The sequence below is a fragment of the Mandrillus leucophaeus genome, unplaced genomic scaffold (genome assembly GCF_000951045.1).
Source record: "Mandrillus leucophaeus isolate KB7577 unplaced genomic scaffold, Mleu.le_1.0 Scaffold641, whole genome shotgun sequence".
NCBI lineage: Eukaryota > Metazoa > Chordata > Mammalia > Primates > Cercopithecidae > Mandrillus > Mandrillus leucophaeus.
Genome location: NW_012106931.1, coordinates 1179348 through 1200893, shown reverse-complemented (window position 1 = coordinate 1200893; position 21546 = coordinate 1179348). Strand labels below are relative to the sequence as shown.

At 45.9% G+C, this 21546-nt stretch overlaps 1 protein-coding gene across 1 annotated transcript in view; it reads right to left on the bottom strand.

The window, feature by feature from the left end:
- Positions 1–1204: 1204 nt before the first annotated feature.
- Positions 1205–21546, bottom strand: part of SUSD6 (sushi domain containing 6) — a 56846-nt gene continuing 36504 nt past the window's right edge. Inside the window, exons 3-6 of the mRNA XM_012000899.1 lie at positions 12686–12883; positions 11546–11684; positions 7225–7652; positions 1205–5369 (exon numbers count right to left, since the gene is read on the bottom strand). Coding sequence (XP_011856289.1) covers positions 5344–5369; positions 7225–7652; positions 11546–11684; positions 12686–12883 — 791 coding nt within the window. The 3' untranslated portion in view covers positions 1205–5343. The remainder of the gene's footprint in view (positions 5370–7224; positions 7653–11545; positions 11685–12685; positions 12884–21546) is intronic.

Genomic DNA, 21546 nt, shown 5'->3' with positions numbered 1-21546 from the left:
CTGGTACATACGGAAGCACTCAGTAGACACTGGCTCGCATCAACATGAATCCTGGCATGTTGCCAGCTCTCTTTTGCTTTTGGCTTTCCTGAATGCATTCCCACCACTTCTCCCTGTGTTCCTGCCCTCCTCACTGCTCCTGCCCACTGAATTGCCAGCAATGCCTACTGTTGCCATAGTTTCCCCAGATAAATAGAATGCTTCCCTTATTTTAACTTGGGCCTCACTGCCTTCTTCCTGAAACCCTTGGTGTTTTGGGAGCCATCACCACAGTTCCTTCTCTCTTCCCGTCTGCTCCAAGACATCTGCTCTTTCCAGGAATATAATCCAAAGCCTTGATTCTGTGAGCTCATTTCAAATGCCCTTCTTGCCACACTGAAGCCGTGGTGGCTTTCTGCCCGGTTTGAACCTCCCTTTGCTGTCATCCCTCCCTTGCCCAAGCACCCGCACCCCACCATACTGAAGAATTGGTGGCCAAGACTTTTTTTTTTTTTTGAGACAAGAGTCTTGCTCTGTTGCCCAGGTTGGAGTGCAGTGGTGTGATCTTGACTCACTGCAAGCTCCGGCCCGCCAGGTTCACACCATTCTCCTGCCTCGGCCTCCTGAGTAGCTGGGACTATGGGTGCCCGCCACCACATCCGACTAATTTTTTGTTTTGTATTTTTAGTAGAGACAGGGTTTCACTGTGTTAGCCAGCATGGTCTCAATCTGTTGACCTCATGATCTGCCTGAATCGGCCTCCCAGAGTGCTGGGATTACAGGCATGAGCTACTGTGCCCGGCCAAGACTTTTTTTTTACATTTATTTATTTTTTGACACAGTCTCGCTCCGTCACCCAGGCTGGTGTGTAATGGTGCAATCTCAGCTGGCTGCAACCTCCGTCTTCCGGGTTCAAGCGATTCTCCGGCCTCAGCCTCCCAAGTAGATGGGATTACAAGCATGCACCACTGCACCCAGCTAATTTTTGTATTTTTAGTAGAGGTGGACTTTTGCTATGTTGGCCAGGCTGGTCTCAAACTCCTAGCCTCAAGTGATCCAACCACCTTGGCCTCACAAAGTGCTCTCCATCCCGGCTCCTCCACCTCTTGCCAGGCACCCTCCCTACAGAGCTAGTGCCTCATCCTTCCATGACCTCCGGCCCACATATCCTCTTTCAATCTAAGGTTTCTGCAAAAGCTTTCAGGAAGGATTACATTTCCCATAATTGCCTTCATAAGAACTTTTTTTTAATTATTTAGAAATGCAGTTATATACATAGAACAATTAAAATTAAATTAAACTTTGTACAAATATTAAAATACTATCTTCACACCCACTGCAATGTACAGGATACCAAAAAATATATATATATATATAAAATAAAATAAAGCAAACCCAAACTGATTGAATGACATCCTGCACAGAGCCGATTATGAATGCGTTGTTTTAAACCATTATATGAGTACCATTCTGCAAAGGATTCCATAGTGGTGCGATAACCTGAAGAAGCCAGGGCAGGGTGTGGGGACTGCCACACAGCCCACGTACATCTCTCCTCCTTGCTTGGCAATTGAGTGCTTTGCCCCTGCATCCCCTTCTGCTAGCTCTGCTGCTTGGCAGAGGGGCTCAACTTTGGGGTTTTCATTCACAATTCTACTAGGGTTTCAATGGGAAATTAAGAGCCATTTCCCAGCAAAGCTGGGCCTGCCACCTTTTCCTCTCTAGGGAACCAGCAACTATATCATTCAGACCAAACATATGCCAAGCAAAATATTCTCCAAGTCCCACCTTGGGGCACCAATAATGACTGTCCCTATTCCAAGAGCCTAAAGACCCAGCAGGCCTAAAAAAAGCTCCCAGCCTCACTCACTGTCCTTGGCATTAAGCTGTGAAGCCTGCATGCTGCTTCCCTGCTAGGCCTTTTTTTTTTCCTTTGGGGGTGAGGAGTAAGGATGCAGAAATGTTTGCAGCATATTTCATTCTCTATGCAAGGATGTTCCTCAGAAATGGAGGCGACAATGTTATGTGGGAACCAAGTGGTTTGAGTGCTCGGCTGGGACTGGGAGGGAAAGGGCTAAGAGCTCTCTATTCCCGTGCCACCACCCATGAAGCAGGAAGAGTATACCTTTGTCTGAATTGCCATCTGGCTTCTCCACTGAACTTTAAAGCTGGCGGGAGGAGGAGGAGGGCAAGATGAATGGGAAAGAAAATATTAGCTTAAGATCTGTTTGCAAATGGAGTGCTTGTATTTATACAATGTACATTGAAATGCCTTATAAAACCAAACTCATAAAGTGGCCAGGATTCAGTCCATTTCACAGTTCATACCCAGTGAAACGGGAACACAGCACATAAAATACAGAAATGGCAAAAGATAGAGCCCACCTGCTAAACGAAGGCATGGAAGGGACGGATATTTTAAGTGATTTTCACCATACTCTGGCCCTTGAAAGTCATTAGAATGTGACTGCAAGTCACCAGGATATTAAACCGTCAGCTCAAGTGTGCAAAACAAAACAAAACAAAACAAACAAAAACAAACCCAAAAACTCTTTTAAATGTCCTTTGGTGCTGGCCATTCTCCTGCATCAGCCTTCTGCTGGAATGCCCTAGAGGTGAGCCCGGGAAAGCAGGGCTGTGGCCGGTTTCTACCACCTGTTTCCACCTGCTCCGGGCTCCTTAGGCAGCCTCTCTTCTAACAGCCTGCCACCTGCTGCTGCCCTTGTCTCTCAGCCAGGCCCCACCTCAAGGCAGCTGTGGAGTCCCTAATCCCTCAGTAAGGGACAAAGCCCAGAAGCCCTAGAAATAGCAGCACATGGCTGATGGTTAAGAAGAAATTGCTTTGGAAGAAAGAGAAATAACTGGGGGAAGAAGCTGTCACAGACTTCAGCAGCGAGGGGAGAATGAGCTCCTGTACTCACAGGCCCAGGAGCCTCTGGGAAGTGGGCCTCATCAAAGCCAGTGACAAGAAGGAGGGGAGGAGCCAAGGCTCCCATTGTTCTGATTTCCTTTCCTACCAGGTGGGCAAGCCTGGGCTTGCCCTCCTCAGTGTTGTTAAGTGGAGGGCAGGGCGGAAAGAGGTTTCAGGAGAAGGAAGGCTTTTCATTTCACCAGGGATCAAGCTGGTCATCTATGCAGCTGAATAAACCCCAAACAAAAAGTGCAATCTCTTAGTGGGGAAAAACCCCAGAGTAACAAGATAGAAAAAGGCAAGATCTTCCATTTTAAAACCATTCTAGAATAGAATTCAGGTTTTGAAACAGTGAAAAACAAAAGCTGAAGGCTCAGTAGTGAGTCTTCGGACTACCACCCCTCCCCCATTTGTCCCTGCTTTCTTTTTTGGAGGAAGACAAGGGCACTGCTGTGGGTGTGGTAAGGCGACTGGGGCCATTAGGGACACCTCTCCAGGTGGGCCAATGCTAGTCTCATCTGCCTTCTGGTTCTAGCACCTTCTCCAACCAGCTCCCTACCTAACTATGCTTTCCTGGACTCAGCACAGCAGATGAGGGCTCCTAGGGGAGGGGAAGTGTGGGAGTGGCCAACAGGCACAGCAGGCACTGCCCTTACCCTGAGAGGAAGGAAGGAAGACTACAAGTGGCAGCAAGAGGCCAGGGAATGACTGGGTGGTAAAGTGCGTGTGTAAGCGCGGAGGCAAGAGGCAAGAGGGTAACAGGCTGGGAGAAGACCACTCCCCTTATCTTCTAGGCCACCCACGCCTGGAGCCAACCCTGTTAGGTAAGGTACTGAAAAATATACTGGGATTTTTATTATTTTTACCACCCCCAAGCAGAGAGGCTCAGGGGAGGAGCAGACATGCAGCACAGGGTCCGCTTCGAAGTTTCCCAGCCACAGTGCTTCAGAAAATTTCAGAAAAAAGTGAAACAAACATTCCTTACTGCTGTGTCTATCTTCTGAAGATGATAGCAGCTGGCAGAGTTCGTCCACCCCAGCCTAGTTAGCATTCAACACATGGCTATGGGAGAGTGCCCCTCATCAGTGGGCTCCTCCCCCAGGGCCCTGTACTCCAGGCTACTCCACACCCCTCTGCCCACCTCAGGCCAGTAAGGTCAGGGTGCACATGGACTGTTTCTCAGCCCTTCCCCCAGGGGGCCAGGGAAGACAAGGAATCGTTTGTCAGCCGTGGCATGCGAGTGGTGGCAGGGAAGGGCAGAAGTAGGAAAAGCAGCAGCACAGCAAGCAGCAGGCCACTTCCTGGGCACAGTTACTAAGGCACGTGACCATGGTGAGGAGGATCCTCAGGACTGGGCTAGAGCTGCCTGCAGCCACCCGGGGACTCAGTCTGCGCCCCTCGGCCTCCCCTCCATCACCACAAACCCAGAAAGGGGCAACCTGGCTAGATTGCCAGTGACCAGATGGGCACTCCATGGCATCTCAGCAACTCTCCTTCCTGCCCCAGGCCCCTGTGGGTAGCAAGAAAGCCAGAGCTATCTGGGATAAAACCCAGGAGGCAGCATGCAACTTCCCCTTATACTCCAGGGAAACAGAAAAAAGACAAGGCCAGGAAGGCCGACGCTGGAAGTAGGAAGTGAGAACTTGCATATTAGGAAGACAATCATTATCAGCCATTTTCCTTCTCTCCCTTGGGATCTTCTGGATGCTTCTTGGAAACACTCAACTCAACAAGGCCAGGAGCTTGCGCCTTTGGGCCAGATGGCTGGGTCCTGGGCCAGCTTGGGCATGATTTTCCAAATCTTCCATCCTCGGCCAAGGAAATGTGCCACCAGGGTCAACCCAGGGCAAGCCCAGGGACTACACTCTCACCCCAGTTAGAGCCACTTCTGCCACTCCTGACTCAAGAGCTCTCACACCTGGATCTGCTCCTGCAAAGGGCAGCAGGGGCAGCCCTCAAAGGAAACAGGATAGACCCAGGCCTGGCCCCCTATGTGGCAGGGGGCAGCAGTGCAGCCACTAAGGCTTGTGGACAGCAACAAGCCTGCATGACAGGGAAACTGGACAGGGTGGGGGAAAGGCACAAGTAAACACAGCAGCACTCAGGCCCACAGGAGCTGGTGGGGGCTGCTGCCAAAGAGCTGGCTGGAGGGGACCCAGAGGCTTAGGAAAAGGGAGGGTTCGATCCAGCACATTCAAATATGTCTCCAACAGACGGGAAGGCTGGGCCAGGCAAAGAGCCAATTCCTCTAGCTGTCCAACAGGCAGATGGTGAGAATCTTCCTTGAGTTTCCAGCAAGGTGGGCCTATAGGGCCCTCAGAGATACACAGGTACACAGGTGGCAGCTCAGGTATCCAGGTAAGGTGGCTGGAGAGTACAGGGTGCTCAATCCCACAGGGAGAGGGAGGCAGGGCTGAGAGAACCTCGCAGACAGGAAAGGCTAGCCGCTGCCCTCATGCTTCTTTCAACAGTGGAATATCTGCAGGAAGACCAAAAGAAAAGCACAGTGGTTACCTCGTGTGGGTCTCCAGAGCACTCTCGACCCCACTGCAAATTAAGGGCTATCCCACATAGCCCGTAATTTAAAGAAAGTAAATGTCCCACTCATACACTTCTAGGTAGGCAAAAACTCCCTACTTCCTTTTTATGACTTTCTAGCTTATCTTTCTCACTGCCTATGTGAAACAAAACTGAATGTTCAGCCTGGTATTCAAACCACCCTCCTCTCTGCTCTCTGCCTTAGCTCTGCTGGTCTAGTCCCTTCCCTTTCTCTCCTAATTCCACCCTATGAGGCTACAAAGCCCTGTGAAGTCCCACTGCCTCCTAAAGCAATCTGCCAGTCGTGTGACTTTGGATAAATCATTTCCCCTCTTTTGGTTTCAGCTTCTTCATATGCTGTGGGCCTCAAGCTCCCAACTTCCTAGGATATTATCAGTCCCAAACAGCTCAGGCATGGCCTGCAAGGAACTCACTGACTTCTGGGTCTTGTTTTCTGAACCCCTCATTTTGACATAGATGCTACAATTCCTGGTTCTATTATTTCTTGAGTATAGGCCCCACCATCTTCCCAAATGGCTGATACTCCATGCAGGAAGATAGCACATTTCATATTTTCTCTGTATCATCCCTGAAACCTAATCCAGCGTTAGGCACAAGATGGCCTCTCAAAATGCTTGTTAAATACAAAAAACAAAGCTAGGTAGCATGGAAGAGGAGGAAGAGGAGGGCCCCACCTTGGCTCCTTGGGAGGGTAAGGGCTATGATATACACTTAGACACATCTCACAATATATGTGGCTGACTGTGGGGTTACTGGCTTCCAGATTCAAACCTGGGTCAACTATTTTAATGGCCAACCAAGAAAAAGGAAGGCAAGCTGTTGATAACCAGGAAGCTCCATAAACATGATCTGCCTTCAATAATTTCCAACTTCTTTGCTTTCAGATATTCTAAACCTTAGACATTTACTATGCCCAGGATACCCAGGAAGCATAAAGTTTCCTCTAAGGCTCTTTTGGGGAAGCTTTCTGAGTGTACAAGTCTTCACTATAGAAAGGGGCATCTAGGGTTAGTCTCATCCTGAACCACACTGGGATTTACCTTAAAGACAGCTTTCAAAGTGACAGACTCAAGCCCAAGGTAAACTGGGCTCTGGCAAAGGCAGAAACATCAGGAGGCAATAATTTCATTCTATGATTGTTTGCCACAAGGGTGCTAGAGCCAGCTGGAAGGCAGCATCTGGCTTCAAATCCCAGCTCAGCCATTTACCAAGTGGGCCAAGTGACTTACCTTCTTTGAGCCATAGTTTCCTCAGCTGTAAAATGGGGATGTCAATAAACACCTATGTCTTAGGATCATTGTGATGTTTAACTGAGATAGTGCAAGCAAACGAACTAGCATAGTACCCGGAACACTCCTGTTCAGAAAGCAGCAGCTGTCTGCTTTGGATAGGCTCTCATTTTTCCGTAAAATAACCTGTGCCTCCTTGTCATTCCCGACCTTTCAGGAACATAACATTTATAACAAGAGGACAGACCCCATCCGCAACTCCAACAAGCTGTCTATCTTTTGATTTAGCAAGGCTCTGTGACCATGAATGGCCTTAGAGACTCCAAATGACCAGAATTCACGGGCAACAGTGAAAAGTCTCACTATAGAGAGCCCAAAGCCCTACTCAGTACTCTGAGGGTGAAATTCTATTTTGTAGGCAAATATCCCAGGTACTATCTTTTTTTGCTAAAAATATACCAATTATTAGAGAGGCTCACAGTCCTTCCTCACTCCCAGCAAGGACCCTAAGCAGCTAATAATTCATGTTCAGCTCAGACCACTCACCATCTGTGTACTCCTCTGACGTGAGGGATAAAAGGCTTTGTATGTCACTGTTCTCTGAATCTGCAGCTTCTTTGTGTGCCAGTTGGCGGTTCCCTGAGCCGGCCACCCAGGAAGAGGTGGTTGCCTGATGCACCATCACAGTCTCTGAGCCCCGAGAGCCCCAGACTTCACATAGTCCAGACTGGCCTGGGGCCTCATCCTCTCCACCTGCAGAGGAGCAGGCCCCTTGGTCCGGCGGCTGTTGCTCCCTTGACACACTCCTCCCACTGGGCCCAGACCCTTCTGACAGCACAATCTGTACTCTGGGGTCAGCGGGTGGCACACAGTGACCAGAACTGCCATATACAGCCTCCTCATATGATGGTAGTGCAACCTGGACTCCATCCACCATGATGGAGACCTGGTCCCCAGATACTCCCTGGTCACGCCTGGAGTGGAGGAGGAAAAGACAAAGGATGAATTAGAATAAACACACAGATAAACAAGTACAATAATAATAACAATAGCAGCAGCCACCAGTTTCGAGCACTTACTATGTAACAGGCAAAGCACTAAGAATTTTAAACATCTTATGCTGGATTCTCACCTCAGCCCTTTCAGGTAGAGATTCGCTAATAATGCAAATGAGGCTCAGAGAAGTTAATTAACTTGCCTGCAATCACACAGCTGGTAAGGGATGGAGCCAGGATTTGAATCCAGTTCCATCAGCCTCCAAAAACTGTGTTCTTAACCTCTGGGTACACAGGCACCTGGCCCTTTTGCCCTGTGGAAAAACTAGGAGCCTAGAGACCCAGAAATAAAAGCATTCATCGAGCATGGCTAAGATAAGAAAGTGAGAGAATGACGGTGGCATATATCTGTGAATATACTAAAAACCACTTCACTGTACACATTAAATAGGTATATTGTATGGTATGTGGAATATATCTCAATAAAGCCATTAAAAAAATAGGGAAGCACTATGGCCTTAAAGTGGGATATTGGACTAGAAATCACAATAATTTTGTTCTAACTCAGCCATACTGCTTGATTTTTTTTTTAACTTTGTAAACTTTTTAAAAAATTAGAACACAAATACAGAAAAAAGAACACAAGAAAAATCTATGTACAGCTAGCTGATTTACTCCAAAAGTAACACTGGTATAAAACTCCTACACAGGTCAAGAAAAAGGACACTGCCCAGACCCTAGACCCTTTGCACCTGTCCCAAAATCACTCCCATTGCCTCACCACAAAAAGTAACCACTATCCAGACTTTCATGAAAATCATTTCTTTGCTTTTTATTTTAACAGTTCTACTACCTAAACGTGAATCCTTCAACACTATGGTTTAGTTTTGCATATTTTTTTAAATAAAAAAAATTGTTTTTCTTTTGAGAAAAGGTCTTACTGTTGCCTAGGCTGAAGTGCAGTGGCATGAACACAACCCACTGCAGTCTTAATATCCTGGGCTCAGGTGATCCTCCCACCTCAGCCTCCCAAGTAGCTGGGACTAAGGCATGCACCACCACGCCTGGCCAATTTTTTGTAGAGATGGAGTTTCTCCATGTTGCCCAGGCTGGTCTTGAACTCCTGGGCTCAGGCAATCCTCCCACCTCCTCCTCCCAAAGGATTACAGGCATGAGCCATGGCACCCAGACAGTTTTGCATATTTTTAATCTTTACTTGAATGGGATAAAAAAGTAAATTTGTGAGAGTATATATCTGTTTCTGGCTTCTTTTATTCAACATCATACATGTCATGCAGATACCTTTTTTGGGGATCACTTTTGTTATACACATAAATATGCCTTTTTCTCCCTGTACCTTAAAAGGTGAAGACGTTACTTAACATATACTTCCTAAAAGTATCCTTTCTGATATATCTACATTATCAGATCCCAGAAATTCAACCTTGGTGTAATACAATAACACACATTTTCCTAACTATCCAAAAATATTTCTACTTCAGCTGCAGTCTTCTTTGTTTTCATCCAGGACCCAATTAAGTATCATGTATTGCATTTAATTGTCCTGTCTCTTTCATCTCATTTAATCTGTTAAACAGTCCACCAGTTTTTCTTTCATTACATTGACTTTTTTGTTTTTAAGAGTCCAGGCCAGCTGTCTCAAAGAATGTCCCACAATCTGGACTTGTCTAATAGTTTCCTCAGGACTGGATTCAGGCCAATCCTAGGTGATGCTGTGTCCTTTCAGCTCATCACTTCAAGAAATACAGATGCTCTGCTGCCGGACCATATTATTGTTGCTAGATTGCTGTTAGTAGTTCTCAATTTCCTCACCTGCTCTTGGAAGTAAAATCTGTGCTACCTACACTCTGAGAGGAGAGAAGTGGCAGAGAGTTTTGGAAGGAAGGGAAAATTTGATGGGAGCACTTTAGGAAGCTGAGGTGGGCGGACTGCTTGAGACCAGGATTCAAGACCAGCCTGGCAACATGGTGAAAACCGTATCTACAAAAAATACAAAAAAATTAGCTGGGTATGGTGGCACATGCCTGTGGTCGCGGCTACTAGGGAGGCTGAGGTGGGAGGGTCACCTGAGCCCAGGGAAGTTGAGGCTGCAGTAGGCCGTGATCACGCCACTGCACTCCAGCCTGGGCAACATGAGTGAGACCCTGTCTCAGAAAAAGACAAAAAAGAAAGCAGTGTGTACACGGGTATGCGCTTGATTTTTATTACTCAAAATAGTATTTGGCTTAAAAAGTAATATATGTACACAGCACAAAATTTAAATGGGGTCTACAATGAAAACCAAATCTTCCCTCAAATCAAGCAAAACTAGCCAGTTACTTTTAACAAACTTACAAGTTAACTATAGTGGGGGGGAAAAACTCCCTAATTTAGATGAGATGCAGAACTGATCAGTTTGACTTTAGGTGGAAATAGCTGATTATTTCAAGTAAACAATCCCCTTCAAATTCTCTTCATCCTATTAATTAATAGCCTTTAAAAATAACTGCTAGCCTCTTCCCAAAAACAAAGCAAAAGAAAGAAAATCACACATAGTACACAGAGATTAAATCCAGCCTGGTCCTTGTCTGTAAATCCAAACTTGGAACATTTTACTGACTGCAGTTTAGTTTGGCCTTTTATGTTTGTGAGTTATAACAGTGACTGATGAAGGACTGTGAAGATATATAAAAAATGTTACTCCTCAAGAGGGAATGAGGAACTGCCAGGAAGGGCCAAGCAACTGCAGAAGCCACAATGGCCTGGAAGAAAAGTCCATCATTGGGAATCCACGCAGGGCCAGCACCATCAGCCCCACCCTTCATGCTCCCGCCCCTAGACAACTTGTGGCTAAAGCACTAGACTGGAAAAGGAAACTGATAAAGGCAGGCAAGAAAATCCACTTCCTCCGTTTCTCCTCAGTGTGGTGCAGTGCTTCTCAATCCTAGCTGCACAGAAAAACTGAGAAGTTTTTTATAAAAAGTGAATGCCAGGGTTCCATTCCAAACCAAATAAATCAGAATGGGAATGGAGGCCCAAGTGTTGATATTTGTTTTTAAACTCCCCCAGGTGCCTCTATATTGCAGCCAGGACTGGGAACCAAGAGTACAGGATAGTGGCTCATAAACTTAAGTGTGCATCAAAATCACCTGGACAGCTTGTTAAACAATATCACTGGGCCTCACCCCTAGAACTTCTCATTTGGTTGATCCTAACAAGTTCCATGATCCTGATGCTGCTGGAACCACGCTTTGAGAACCACTGGTGTAGGCAAAATGACATGGCTTTGGAATTGAACAGATTTCAGTTTTTTATGGGACAGAGCGCAGTGGTGCAATCTCGGCTCACTGCAAACTCTGCCTCATGGGTTCAAGTGATTCTCCTGCCTCAGCCTCCTGAGTAGCTGAGACTACAGGTGCGCACCACCACACCCAGCTAATTGTTTTGTATTTTTAGTACAGACAAGGTTTCGCCATGGTGGTCAAGCTGGTCTCGAACTCCTGACCTCAGGTGATCCGCCCACCCTGGCCTCCCTAAGTGCTGGGATTACAGGCGTGAGCCACTGCGCCCAGCTTCAGTTCTGAGCTCTGCTGTCATCTAGAGGTATAACCCTGAGTGAATAACTTAACCTCTCTGAGCCTCAATTTCCTCATCTGCAATGTTCCTATGAGGATTAAGATAATGTATGCAAAGCAATAAGCACAACGCTAGGCATATCTAGGAGTTTAACACATGGCAGGGTCCTCCCCACTCCCTGGACACACACAGACCCACAGAGAATGGCAGGCCACCAGCAACCCTCCACCAAAGACTGGCCCCCACAGTGATGCTTGCACCTGCCTGTCTCACAGCAGCTCTGCCACTGGGCTCACCTGCTATGATGGAAAGACTTCAGCTTTGGCTGCAGCAGCACAAACAGCACCACGAGGAGGAGAATGAGCGCCACGGAGCTGGCAGTAGAAGCCACTATAGACAGCGTGGGGACCCCAAGTGATGTGTGGGTGTCTTTATCTATAAAAACAAGCCATCATCAGAAGGGTTTTGTACCCAAATACACAAAACAGCTGACGGGCCCCACAGCTGATCTTGTCAAATGCCTCCTGAATGAGGCAATATAGACATCCTATGGACAGGGTCATTTCAGGAATAACAGCTTACAATGACCTATATATACACAGTTCTCCTGGAAAAGGACCATTTCCCTATCCTGTTTCCTGAATAAAAATTCCCTTCACTTCCAATCTTTGAGGTCCATCTGATATATAAACTCACTTAACACTAGAGATTTTACCTTTATAAACCACTTTGATCCCATCCTCAAAAGCAAGTTTGTAAACATGGACCATTTAACTGGGCACATCCTTCCACCATCTTAAGTTCTACCTATGTTCTCCCCAAGTGGCAGGATTAGTCTACAGAAACTGGGCTGTAATAAAACCTTGTCTTAAGATCCACAGCTTTAATTGTAACTCTCAGGTTGGTTCCCACCCACTTGTGGGGTGTCGTGGGTTAAACATGCTCTGGTCTTGAAGCCTGAGTGGGAAGCACAAAGATGGTCATGTGACACACTTTCCTGCAGTTGGCTTTTCCTGTCATGCAAGACAGGAGGAAGCAGGAAGGGTGGGAAGTCTTTTGTCCAGCTGGTCTGTAGCTCCATTCAAGGAAAAATGAAATGGAAGAGACACTAGAGAAGGTATTAGCATTGTGCTCACTGTGAGAGCAGAACATGGCCAAGGATCACCAGCACTTGGTCAGGCAAACGAGATCTTGAACATCAAAGGGGCTTTACAGAGCACGGCAGATGGCTCAATGAAATGCAATAGGACATGCACCAGCAACCTCAAGTATCTTCCATAAAGACATGAAGACCCAAGAAAGGGAGGCTGCAGAGCATCAAACGGGGCTGGGCTGCACCACAGCAAAGGGTGCTCTGGAGGAAGCATGCATTGTGTCCTGTGAGTTAACAGAAAGCAGAACCCCAGCAGCATCCCTTTTTCAACTGCCAGACTGACCCTCGTTGAGACGGCAGCTAATCTCCATGGCTGGTTTCCACTCGCCATTCTTACACGTCAGGTATTTGTAATCGCCCTTCAACATGTAGCCTTCAGCACACAGGTATTCGATGACACTGCCCGCTGTCAGGGGGTCTCTGCAGGGCCGGGGGTGGCAGATGTAGCCACCATTCTCTGGCTCCGGTGGTAGGGGGCACACTGCAAAGACAGGGAGAGCGCAGGGGTACAGTGGTGAGGTATACAGTAGGAGTCTGCTCTCAGTGACACAGCTCTGAAGGCCTCCACAGGAAACACAAGAGGAGCAAAGAACCCTTTCCTTGGAGGAGTTGTTAACCAAACCCTGGAAACTCAGGCTGCCACTGACAGAGGGGAAGTACACTGGCAACAGGGGAAGTGTGGCTGCTTGCAACATTTCCCCTCCCTCCCCACCATGCCTTAAGAGAATTCCATCCATAAATTAACGGCCGACTCTATAAAGTCTTGAACCTATAGAGATTTAGACATAATATGTTTTAATAAAGCCTGTATTATGTAATAAAGCTTGTAACACACACAATAAATCAGAGTGAAAGGAGGTAAAATGTTGGCCTTGTTTCCACTATCAATGTCAGAAAAGACTCCATAATATAATAAAAACATGCACTCTTGGCCTGAGAGGGGATTTCTGATGGATTCCCTGGGAGGCTTCCCAAACCCCCTGTGCATCTTCCATTCTCTGACTATAGTAGTCAATGGCACCACCTGTCTCTATCCCGTAATAAATCCCACATTTTCCACTGATATACAGGACTGCCTAGTTTCAAAAGCACCTTCACCTCCTATCTTATTTGTCCTGACAACTCTGTGAGACAGCTATCATTACTCTCCTTTGAAGATGAAGACACTGAGGGCCACAAAAGTTAAGTGACTTTTAGCGAAGCTTATAGCAGGGTAAATATCAGGCTTGGGGTCACATTCAAATCTTTTGATCCTAAACTTCTGCTCTTTCCACTAGCAGACACTGCTTCTACCCCATGAGGGGCACGGCCTTTAAGGGGTATGGGTGTCAAGGTTACCTCCCCTTTGCCCTCTTGAAACTGGTTAGGGAGATGGCAGGCAGTGCCTAGGTGTGGTGGGAACGCTGACAAGTTGCAGGAATGGTAAGTCAGAGGATCTGGAAGGTCTGAGTGACCCTGAGGAGGAAAAGGACAGCCTCTAATTCCACTCTGGACACACACTGCAAAACTGAAGTCCCCAGGTGGTGGACTGCTGGGCATTACCAGCCAAAACAGTAAAAGTGGGGGCACTAAAGAATCACTGTTTGGAATGTTGGGCGAGGTAGAATGGCCAGGCAACCATGAATGCACTAAAGACCAAAAGTTTTCTAAACGAAATTCAATTTTGCTGACAAATACCCTGCCCCCATCCTGAATATCACAAGGACATCTGTATGAGAATAAGAACGGTCGTTTTCTTTTTCTCATTTCCTCTAACAGGCCTGGAGTGACTGGGAGTCACACCGCAGTGCCTGACTGTCCAAGATAAGGCAGTTTCTCATCCACAAGATGGGCAGACCACAACACCCTGCGGCTGTGCGCTCACAGCCTCTCTCACCCATGCCACTTCTTTCCAATCTACAAATGGCTGTTAAGCAAGCTGACTGCCAGCCAGGTTGGGGAGTGGACACCAAATGAAAAAGAGATGATGGCTCCCTACCCTCAACTTGCTTATCACTTGAGATGGGGAGAAAAGACACTTTTTCTTTTCTTTTTTTAGGTGATGCCACTAAAAAAAATGCTATTAACAAAACAAAGCTGGGTAGGTGCCACAGGGATCCAGAGAAGTCTGGCAGCTTCTCTGAAACTAGGAGATGAGCCCCAGTAAGCTCCCCCGAGTCCCCTCTAAGAACCCAACTTGTCCCTATTCTACTCCACCACCAGGGTCTTGAACAGGAGGAAAACAAACACAAACACTCCTTCCGGTGCTCTTTAACTTTGGCTAAGTAGTTCAGAGCACTGGCCAGCTAGATTTCCAAAGAAACCTCCGCAAACTGCTTTAGCCTTTACACTTTCCCTCTTTTGTTCAGGGCAGCAGGCCTGCCACAGATCTCCCTGACTTACTCCCTGGCTCTCCTTGGACTGTGTCTAATTGGTTCATTTCCTCGGCATAATTAATGCTGAGCACCCCAGGGCAGCTCCTGAAAGCAGGCAGGACCCATGCACAAGTCCAATCTGCTGGGAATGATAGTCTCAGGGGAAGAGCTGCTGATTCTAAAGCCACTCCTGCTTCGCTGGGTATCTCTTTCCATAAAACGCACATCTCCACAGAATCTTTGAGTGGGACCCTGGAGGTCACCTAGCACTCATGATAAGTCAAAAAAAAAAAAAAAAAAAAAAAAAGGTGAGGCCTGCAAAGAAGTGACTTGCAATTCAGTTTCATTTCAATTCAACTAATACTTACTGATTCTGAGTAGGGGGTCACTGTGCTATGCTCTGAAAAAGGATAAAAATATAAGCACCTCAGGTCCTTCTTGCCAAATAGGGATATGACCATTAAGTGCACACATATATTTAAAAAATCATTCTCTTTATGGTTTCTGGTTTAAGGACATTTTCTCTACTCTGAGGTTATAAACATACTCTCCAGTATTTTCTTGTAATGTTTTAGGGATCAGGTTTTTGTTATTTAAAATACTTATACAAAAAAACAAAACAAAACAAAAAACAAAAACCAAAAACCAAAACAAAACAAAGAAAACAGACTCATGGGAAACATACACGGTATAAAATTCAAAGAGTACACAGTGAAAAGCAAGCCGTTCTCCTGTCCCCTGGTCACTTGGTTCCTCTCTTCAAAGGCACTGCACCAGTTTCTACCACATTCTTCCAAAGATACTCTATATACAAATTTATTCTAACACATGTCAAATAATGTGATTTGTGCCACAAGAGACGAAATTCAAAGCAGGAATAGGGGAGCCTAGAAAAGGATTTCCGAGGAAGGAGCATTTCAGATGGGGCTTCACTTCATCAGGAAGGGAGCTGATAGTTTGAAGTAAATGCACTGAAGTGGGAAAATGTAGGTTAAGTTCAGAGAACAGCAAGTAGCCCAGTTTGGCTGGGTTGAATAATTTTTTAAAAGTCCAAAAAAATAACATGAAGAGTGATGAAACCATCTTGTAGAGGACCTTCCTTGCAAAAGGAGATATTTATAATTATAGTCAAAGAAAAGGGGAAGTCACTGAAGGTTCTTGAGAAGGGTAGCATTATAAGAAAAGCAAATTTATAATTTGATGTAAAGGGACTAGAGGTAAGAGAGACCCCTTAGATTATGTCAACATTATAGCAATCCTAGTATTGATACAGGAGCTAGAAAGAAATTATTTAGGCAGATAGTGAGGGCAAAAGAGTCCTCAGCAAGGTTTCCCTTTTAATGAAAAGCAGCCTCAAAATCGTTTCTTTTCTAAAAAAGAGCAGCCTGAAAAATCGAGCTGCATAGATAAGCAAGCTGGAAGCTTGCACAGGTGAATGCCAGCAGCTGTGCCAATAGAAAAGGGCTACCTGGAAGCCAGGAATGTTCAACGTGGAAGCTCCACCTTCCCTTTTCTTTGTCACCACGTGTACAGTAAGGACCAGGCAACATGGTGCCCACCAGGTAGAGAACATATCTGCATAAAAAAGATTAGGGTAGGACAGCCAGCTATTCTACAACTATGCAAATGGCACACCTGGTCCAACCAATCTTTCGTCCCCTATGTAAATGGTCTCCTCAAGTTCACCTATAAAACCTTCTTCATTTTACTGCAGAAGTGGCAATCCATTTTCTCTGGGATCCCTTCTCTATGCAGAGAGCTCTTCTCTTTTAAAACTTCCACTCTTAACCTCACTCTGGTGTGTCTGCATCCTAATTTTCCATGGCTGTGGGGCAATGAACCTCAGGTTCAGACAACACCACTTCAGTATGGCAAAATAAACTGAGTACAAAAATTCTTTTATGCCCATCTATGAAGGTCATAGAAAAGAAATAAGTTGAAGTATGTCATAAGATGCTGCTCCAGGTTCAAAGAAGAAATAAGGAGACCTAAGAAGAAAGGGTCCCCCCCAAAAAAAGGCAAGTCATTTTAAGACACTAAGAACATGTGAAAAGGCCGGGTACAGTGGCTCACACCTACAATCCCAGTGCTTTGGGAGGGTCAAGGTGGGCAGATCACTTGAAGTCAGGAGTTCGAGACCAGCCTGGTCAATATGGTGAATCCCCATCTCTACTAAAAATACAAAAATTAGCCAGGTGTGGTGATGCACACCTCTAGACCCAGCTACTCAGGAGACTGAGGCACAAGAATTGCTTGAACCCATGAGGCAGAGGTTGCAGTGAGCTGAGATTGTACCACTGCACTCCAGCCTGGGCGATAGAGTGAGACTCTGTTTAAAAAAAAAAAAAAGAAAAGAAAGAAAAGAAAAGAAAAGAAAAAAGAAAGAAAGAAAAGAAAAAAGAGAAGAAAAGAAAAGAAAAAGAACACGTGAAAAAATATGATCCTCTTGACCAAGAGCAGAGTCCTGGCCAACGGCAGGTGTTGAAGAGGACCCTCTCAGTGATGCCTGGGAAGAACACTAAAAAAAAAGAGCAAAACTCACATGGCAAAGAAATTGTCCAAAGGCTTCCAGAAGCCACAGTCTAGGCAAGAAACTGTCTTGATCTGTGCACCAGGATCATTCTCTGACAATTCCAGGTCTGCAGAAGGAAGCTCCATACTTAACTCTGGGAAGGCAATGAACTCAACTGATGTGGCAGTGTCACATAATTTTAAAAAGAAAAGGAGAAAGCCAGACAATTTTACAGGGGGGAAAAAAATCAATGAATTATCTTTAGCTTCCTCTGCTTTCCATTCTGTCCCACAGCCACTTAGGCTTTCACTGAGCACAGGGAGTGCACACGGTAGGTATTCAGTCAAAGTCCACCCTGGTAACAATTCAGATGAGACGCAAAATGATCTAGTTGATACTTCCATCACCTCCATCGCCTCAGCCTGACACCCTCAGCAGAAACTAAGTGCTGAGGACCCTCACCAGCCCTTTTAAAGGTTCCCTGCTTTTGTTGGTTTTGCAGGCCAGCCTTTCAGAAGGAGGAGGCAAATTAAAACAAAACAAATTTTTACAACATTCCAAAACAAGCAAAGCAAAATAACCTCCAAGAAAGGCCCCCAAGGTCAAAGCACTCAATTTAACAAAGAGAACAAAATGGGGTCAAAGCATTCAATTTAACAAACAGAACAAATACTTGAGCTCCTACGAAACAAGCTGTGGAAAGTAGGGAATATAAAGATCAGTGTGACATGCGTGCAGCCTCAAAGGGATTAGGGTTGAGTTGGAGAAGGTTACATTTAAATTATCTAGACTGCATTTTTTGTTTGTCTGTGATGAGTCTGGCCCTGTTGCCCAGGCTGGAGTGCAGTGCCGATCTGGGCTCACTGCAAGATCTGGGCTCACTGCAACGTCTGCCTCATGGGTTCAAGCAATTCTCCTGCTTCAGCCTCCTGAGTAGTTGGAACTACAGGCATGTGCCACCACACCTGGTTAACTTTTGTATTTTCGGTAGAGACAGGGTTTCACCATGTTGACCAGGCTGGTCTCGAACTCCTGACCTCAAGTGATCTGCCTGCCTCGGCCTCCCAAAGTATTGGGATTACAGGCGTGAGCCACTGCACCCAGCCCCTTTACTTTCCTAATCAACTTGTTTTCACTTTACTCTATGGACTTCCCTAAATCATTTCTTGTGTGAGATCCAAGAATCCTCTCTTGGGGTCTGGATCTGGACCTCTTTCTGGTAACAGAACCATGCCCCGCCAAAAGCCTACGACCTAGAGAAGACAGACATGGTCACGGCCAACTCTACCCTAAACCAATGAAATGTAAGTGTTAAATGTGACACAAGATACTCAAATATGAGCTTTTCTAATAGCCTGGGGTGTCTTTCTGGCCAGATGATCATTCATCTGCACCTAGGGAGGGTAAGAGCCTGAGGCAAAGAAGAAAAAGTAGAAACTGAGGAGGAAGGAATGGAAGGAAATCATAAACCTAGCACAAAGCTGTCCAAAAGAAATATAACATGGCTACAGATGTAATTTAAAATGTTCTAGTGGCCAATTAGGAACATAAATGGAAACAGGTGAAATTAATCTTAATATTTTATTTAACCCAACATATGAAAAAATACATGACTGATTACATCTCAACATGTAGTCAACATAAAAATTCACTAATGAGATACTTTATATTCTTTTTCTCATAGTAGTCTGTACACTTATATAAGAGGCATCTGAATGAAAGCGACTCCATCTTGAATAGGGGCTGGGTAAAATGAGGCTGAGACCCACTGGGCTGCATTCCCAAGAGGTTAGGCATTCTAAATCACAGGATGAGACACAAGATACAGGTCACAAAGACCACACCGATAAAACAGGTTGGGCAGAGAAGTTGACCAAAATCCATCAAAACCAAGATGGCGATGAAAGTGACCTCCGGTGTCCTCACTGCTCATTATATGCTAATTATAATGCAGTAGCATGCTAAAAGACACTCCCCCACCATAGCCATGACAGTTTACAAATGCCATGGCAACACAGGAAGTTATCCTATGGTCTGAAAAGGGGAGGAACCCTCGGTTCCAGGAATTCCCACCCCTTTCCTGGAAAACTAACGCATAATCCACCCCTTGTTTAGCATATAATCAAGAAATAACCATAAATATACTCAGTTGAGCAGTCCATGCCACACTGCTCTGTCTGTACAACAGCCATTCTTTCATTCCTTTACTTTCTTCATAAACTTGCTTTCACTTTACTCTGTGGACTCGCCCTGAATTCTTTCTTGTGGGAGATCCAAGGACTCTCTCTTGGGGTCTGAATCTGGACCCCTTTCCGGTTACACTTATAGCACATCTCAACTCAGACTAAACACATTTCAAGTTCTCAGTCACCACATGCGGCTGCCTAGTAGTGGCTATCGTAGTGGACAGCAGAGTCTCAGTGAAGGAGTCCTTGGCCAACAGTCAAGAGGATAGGTCTGGGGATCTGAAAACAGTGGAAAAGGTTCAGAACCACACCACAGGGCATGAAATGTGAGGCTGAAGATGTGGAAAGGAGGAGGCATTTAGCACTGAGGGTCTCTCTTTTTTTTTTTTTGAGACGGAGTCTCGCTCTGTCACCCAGGCTGGAGTGCAGTGGCGCAATCTTCGCTCACTGTAAGCTCTGCCTCCCGGGTTCACACCATTCTCCTGCCTCAGCCTCCTGGAGGGTCTCTTAAAGTTTAGAAAAGCACTGTTTATGTGCTTATTCTCAAAACCCTTTCTTATATATAAAGGTTATATTTCTACTTCTAATCTTCAATGGTTTGTAGAAGCAAAGAGATCCAGAGAAAAAGCAAGGTCAATACAGAGAACAAAGGTGTTTACATGTATACTTTTGTTTGTTTGGGACATAAGATAAGGAAAACAGTAATTATTGCGAACAGATAGTTTATTACCTGTGCCAAGTACTCTTCTGAGTTCTCTCTCTACATGAAGCAGGTACTATATTTTCTCTGCTTTACAGATAAGGACAATAAGGCTTAACTGAGTTGAGTGATCTGCCTCAAGCCACACATTTGTAATTGGCAGGGCTGGATTCACCAGGAACTCTGGCTTCTAAGCTGCAAGCCTGACCACTAAGTTAAGCAGGGCCTGCTGAGGGGTGCAGGGCATCAGGAAACCTGCCGGGTTCTGTTCTGTGGCTCATTTCCCCCTTTGATGTGCTCAGCCTGCAGCTTTGGAGACATCCAGCTACTGTATACAGCATAAAAAAGAAAGAGTTATACCCTAGTATGAACAGTCTTTTTCCAAGGGAAGGTGATTCCCCTAAAGAAAGCCTCCCAGGCAAGTTGGAATTGGAGCATTCCAGACAAATACAAAGAAGAAAAAACAAGTGATCACATCTGATATGGTCAAAAGGTTTCTTCTGAAGCCTCCTAATAATAACAGCTCGCGTTCACTGACTATAGGCCAGGCACTATCTGAGCACTTTACATGTGCAACTCATTTAAGCCTCACAAAAAACCCTCTAGAAACATAACACTGCATTACACAGATAAGTAAATTGAGCCAGGGGTTGAGATACTTGCTCAATTTCACCCAGCAGGTGGGTGGCACAGTTAGGATTTGAACCCCAGAAGGCTGTACTCCCACTCCACAGCACTGGGCAGTATCAAAGGGTCTCAGAGCCAGGCTTCTGCCACACCCAAAATCTGTCAAGGAGTCAGACAGCACAGTCCAGTGACAAGGACAATCTAGGTACTGCCCATAGACTCTGGGCCTCAGTTTCAATCCACAAAGGTCCTGAACCAGATCACCTCTGAGATCTCTTCTGACATTTACAAATGTGTCTCAAGTTGGCGGGCCTCACTACCTCCCCAAGGTTCCTTCACAAAAGTCCCGCAACCACTGTGGTTTTGGATACTGCACAAGGTGTTAGGGGCTAGAGATCATCCTGTCCATGCAGAAACTCCTGCATCGGGGCAGATTCCTGCTGTGGATTTGTGGTGAGAGCCGGAAAACAGGCAGGAGTCCCATTACTTAAGAGATACCTGGAGCTGCTCTGGTCCATGGCTCTGCCCAGCCTTCTGGCTTCCTGACCCCCGCAAATAGTGAAGTCTAAAACACGCCGCAGTGAGAGGGAAGTGAGATGGTTTCTCATGCCATTTGCAACCTTCCTCTCCTATGAGACAAATCTTCCCAGCAGTCAGACAGGAAGCCTATTGTCCAGCCAGGATCCCTTTTCTCATGAGAACTTCCCACTCACTGGGGGAGAGCCAGCCTGCAGTAGCTCAAGCCGTTTTCAGGGTGTGGTACCA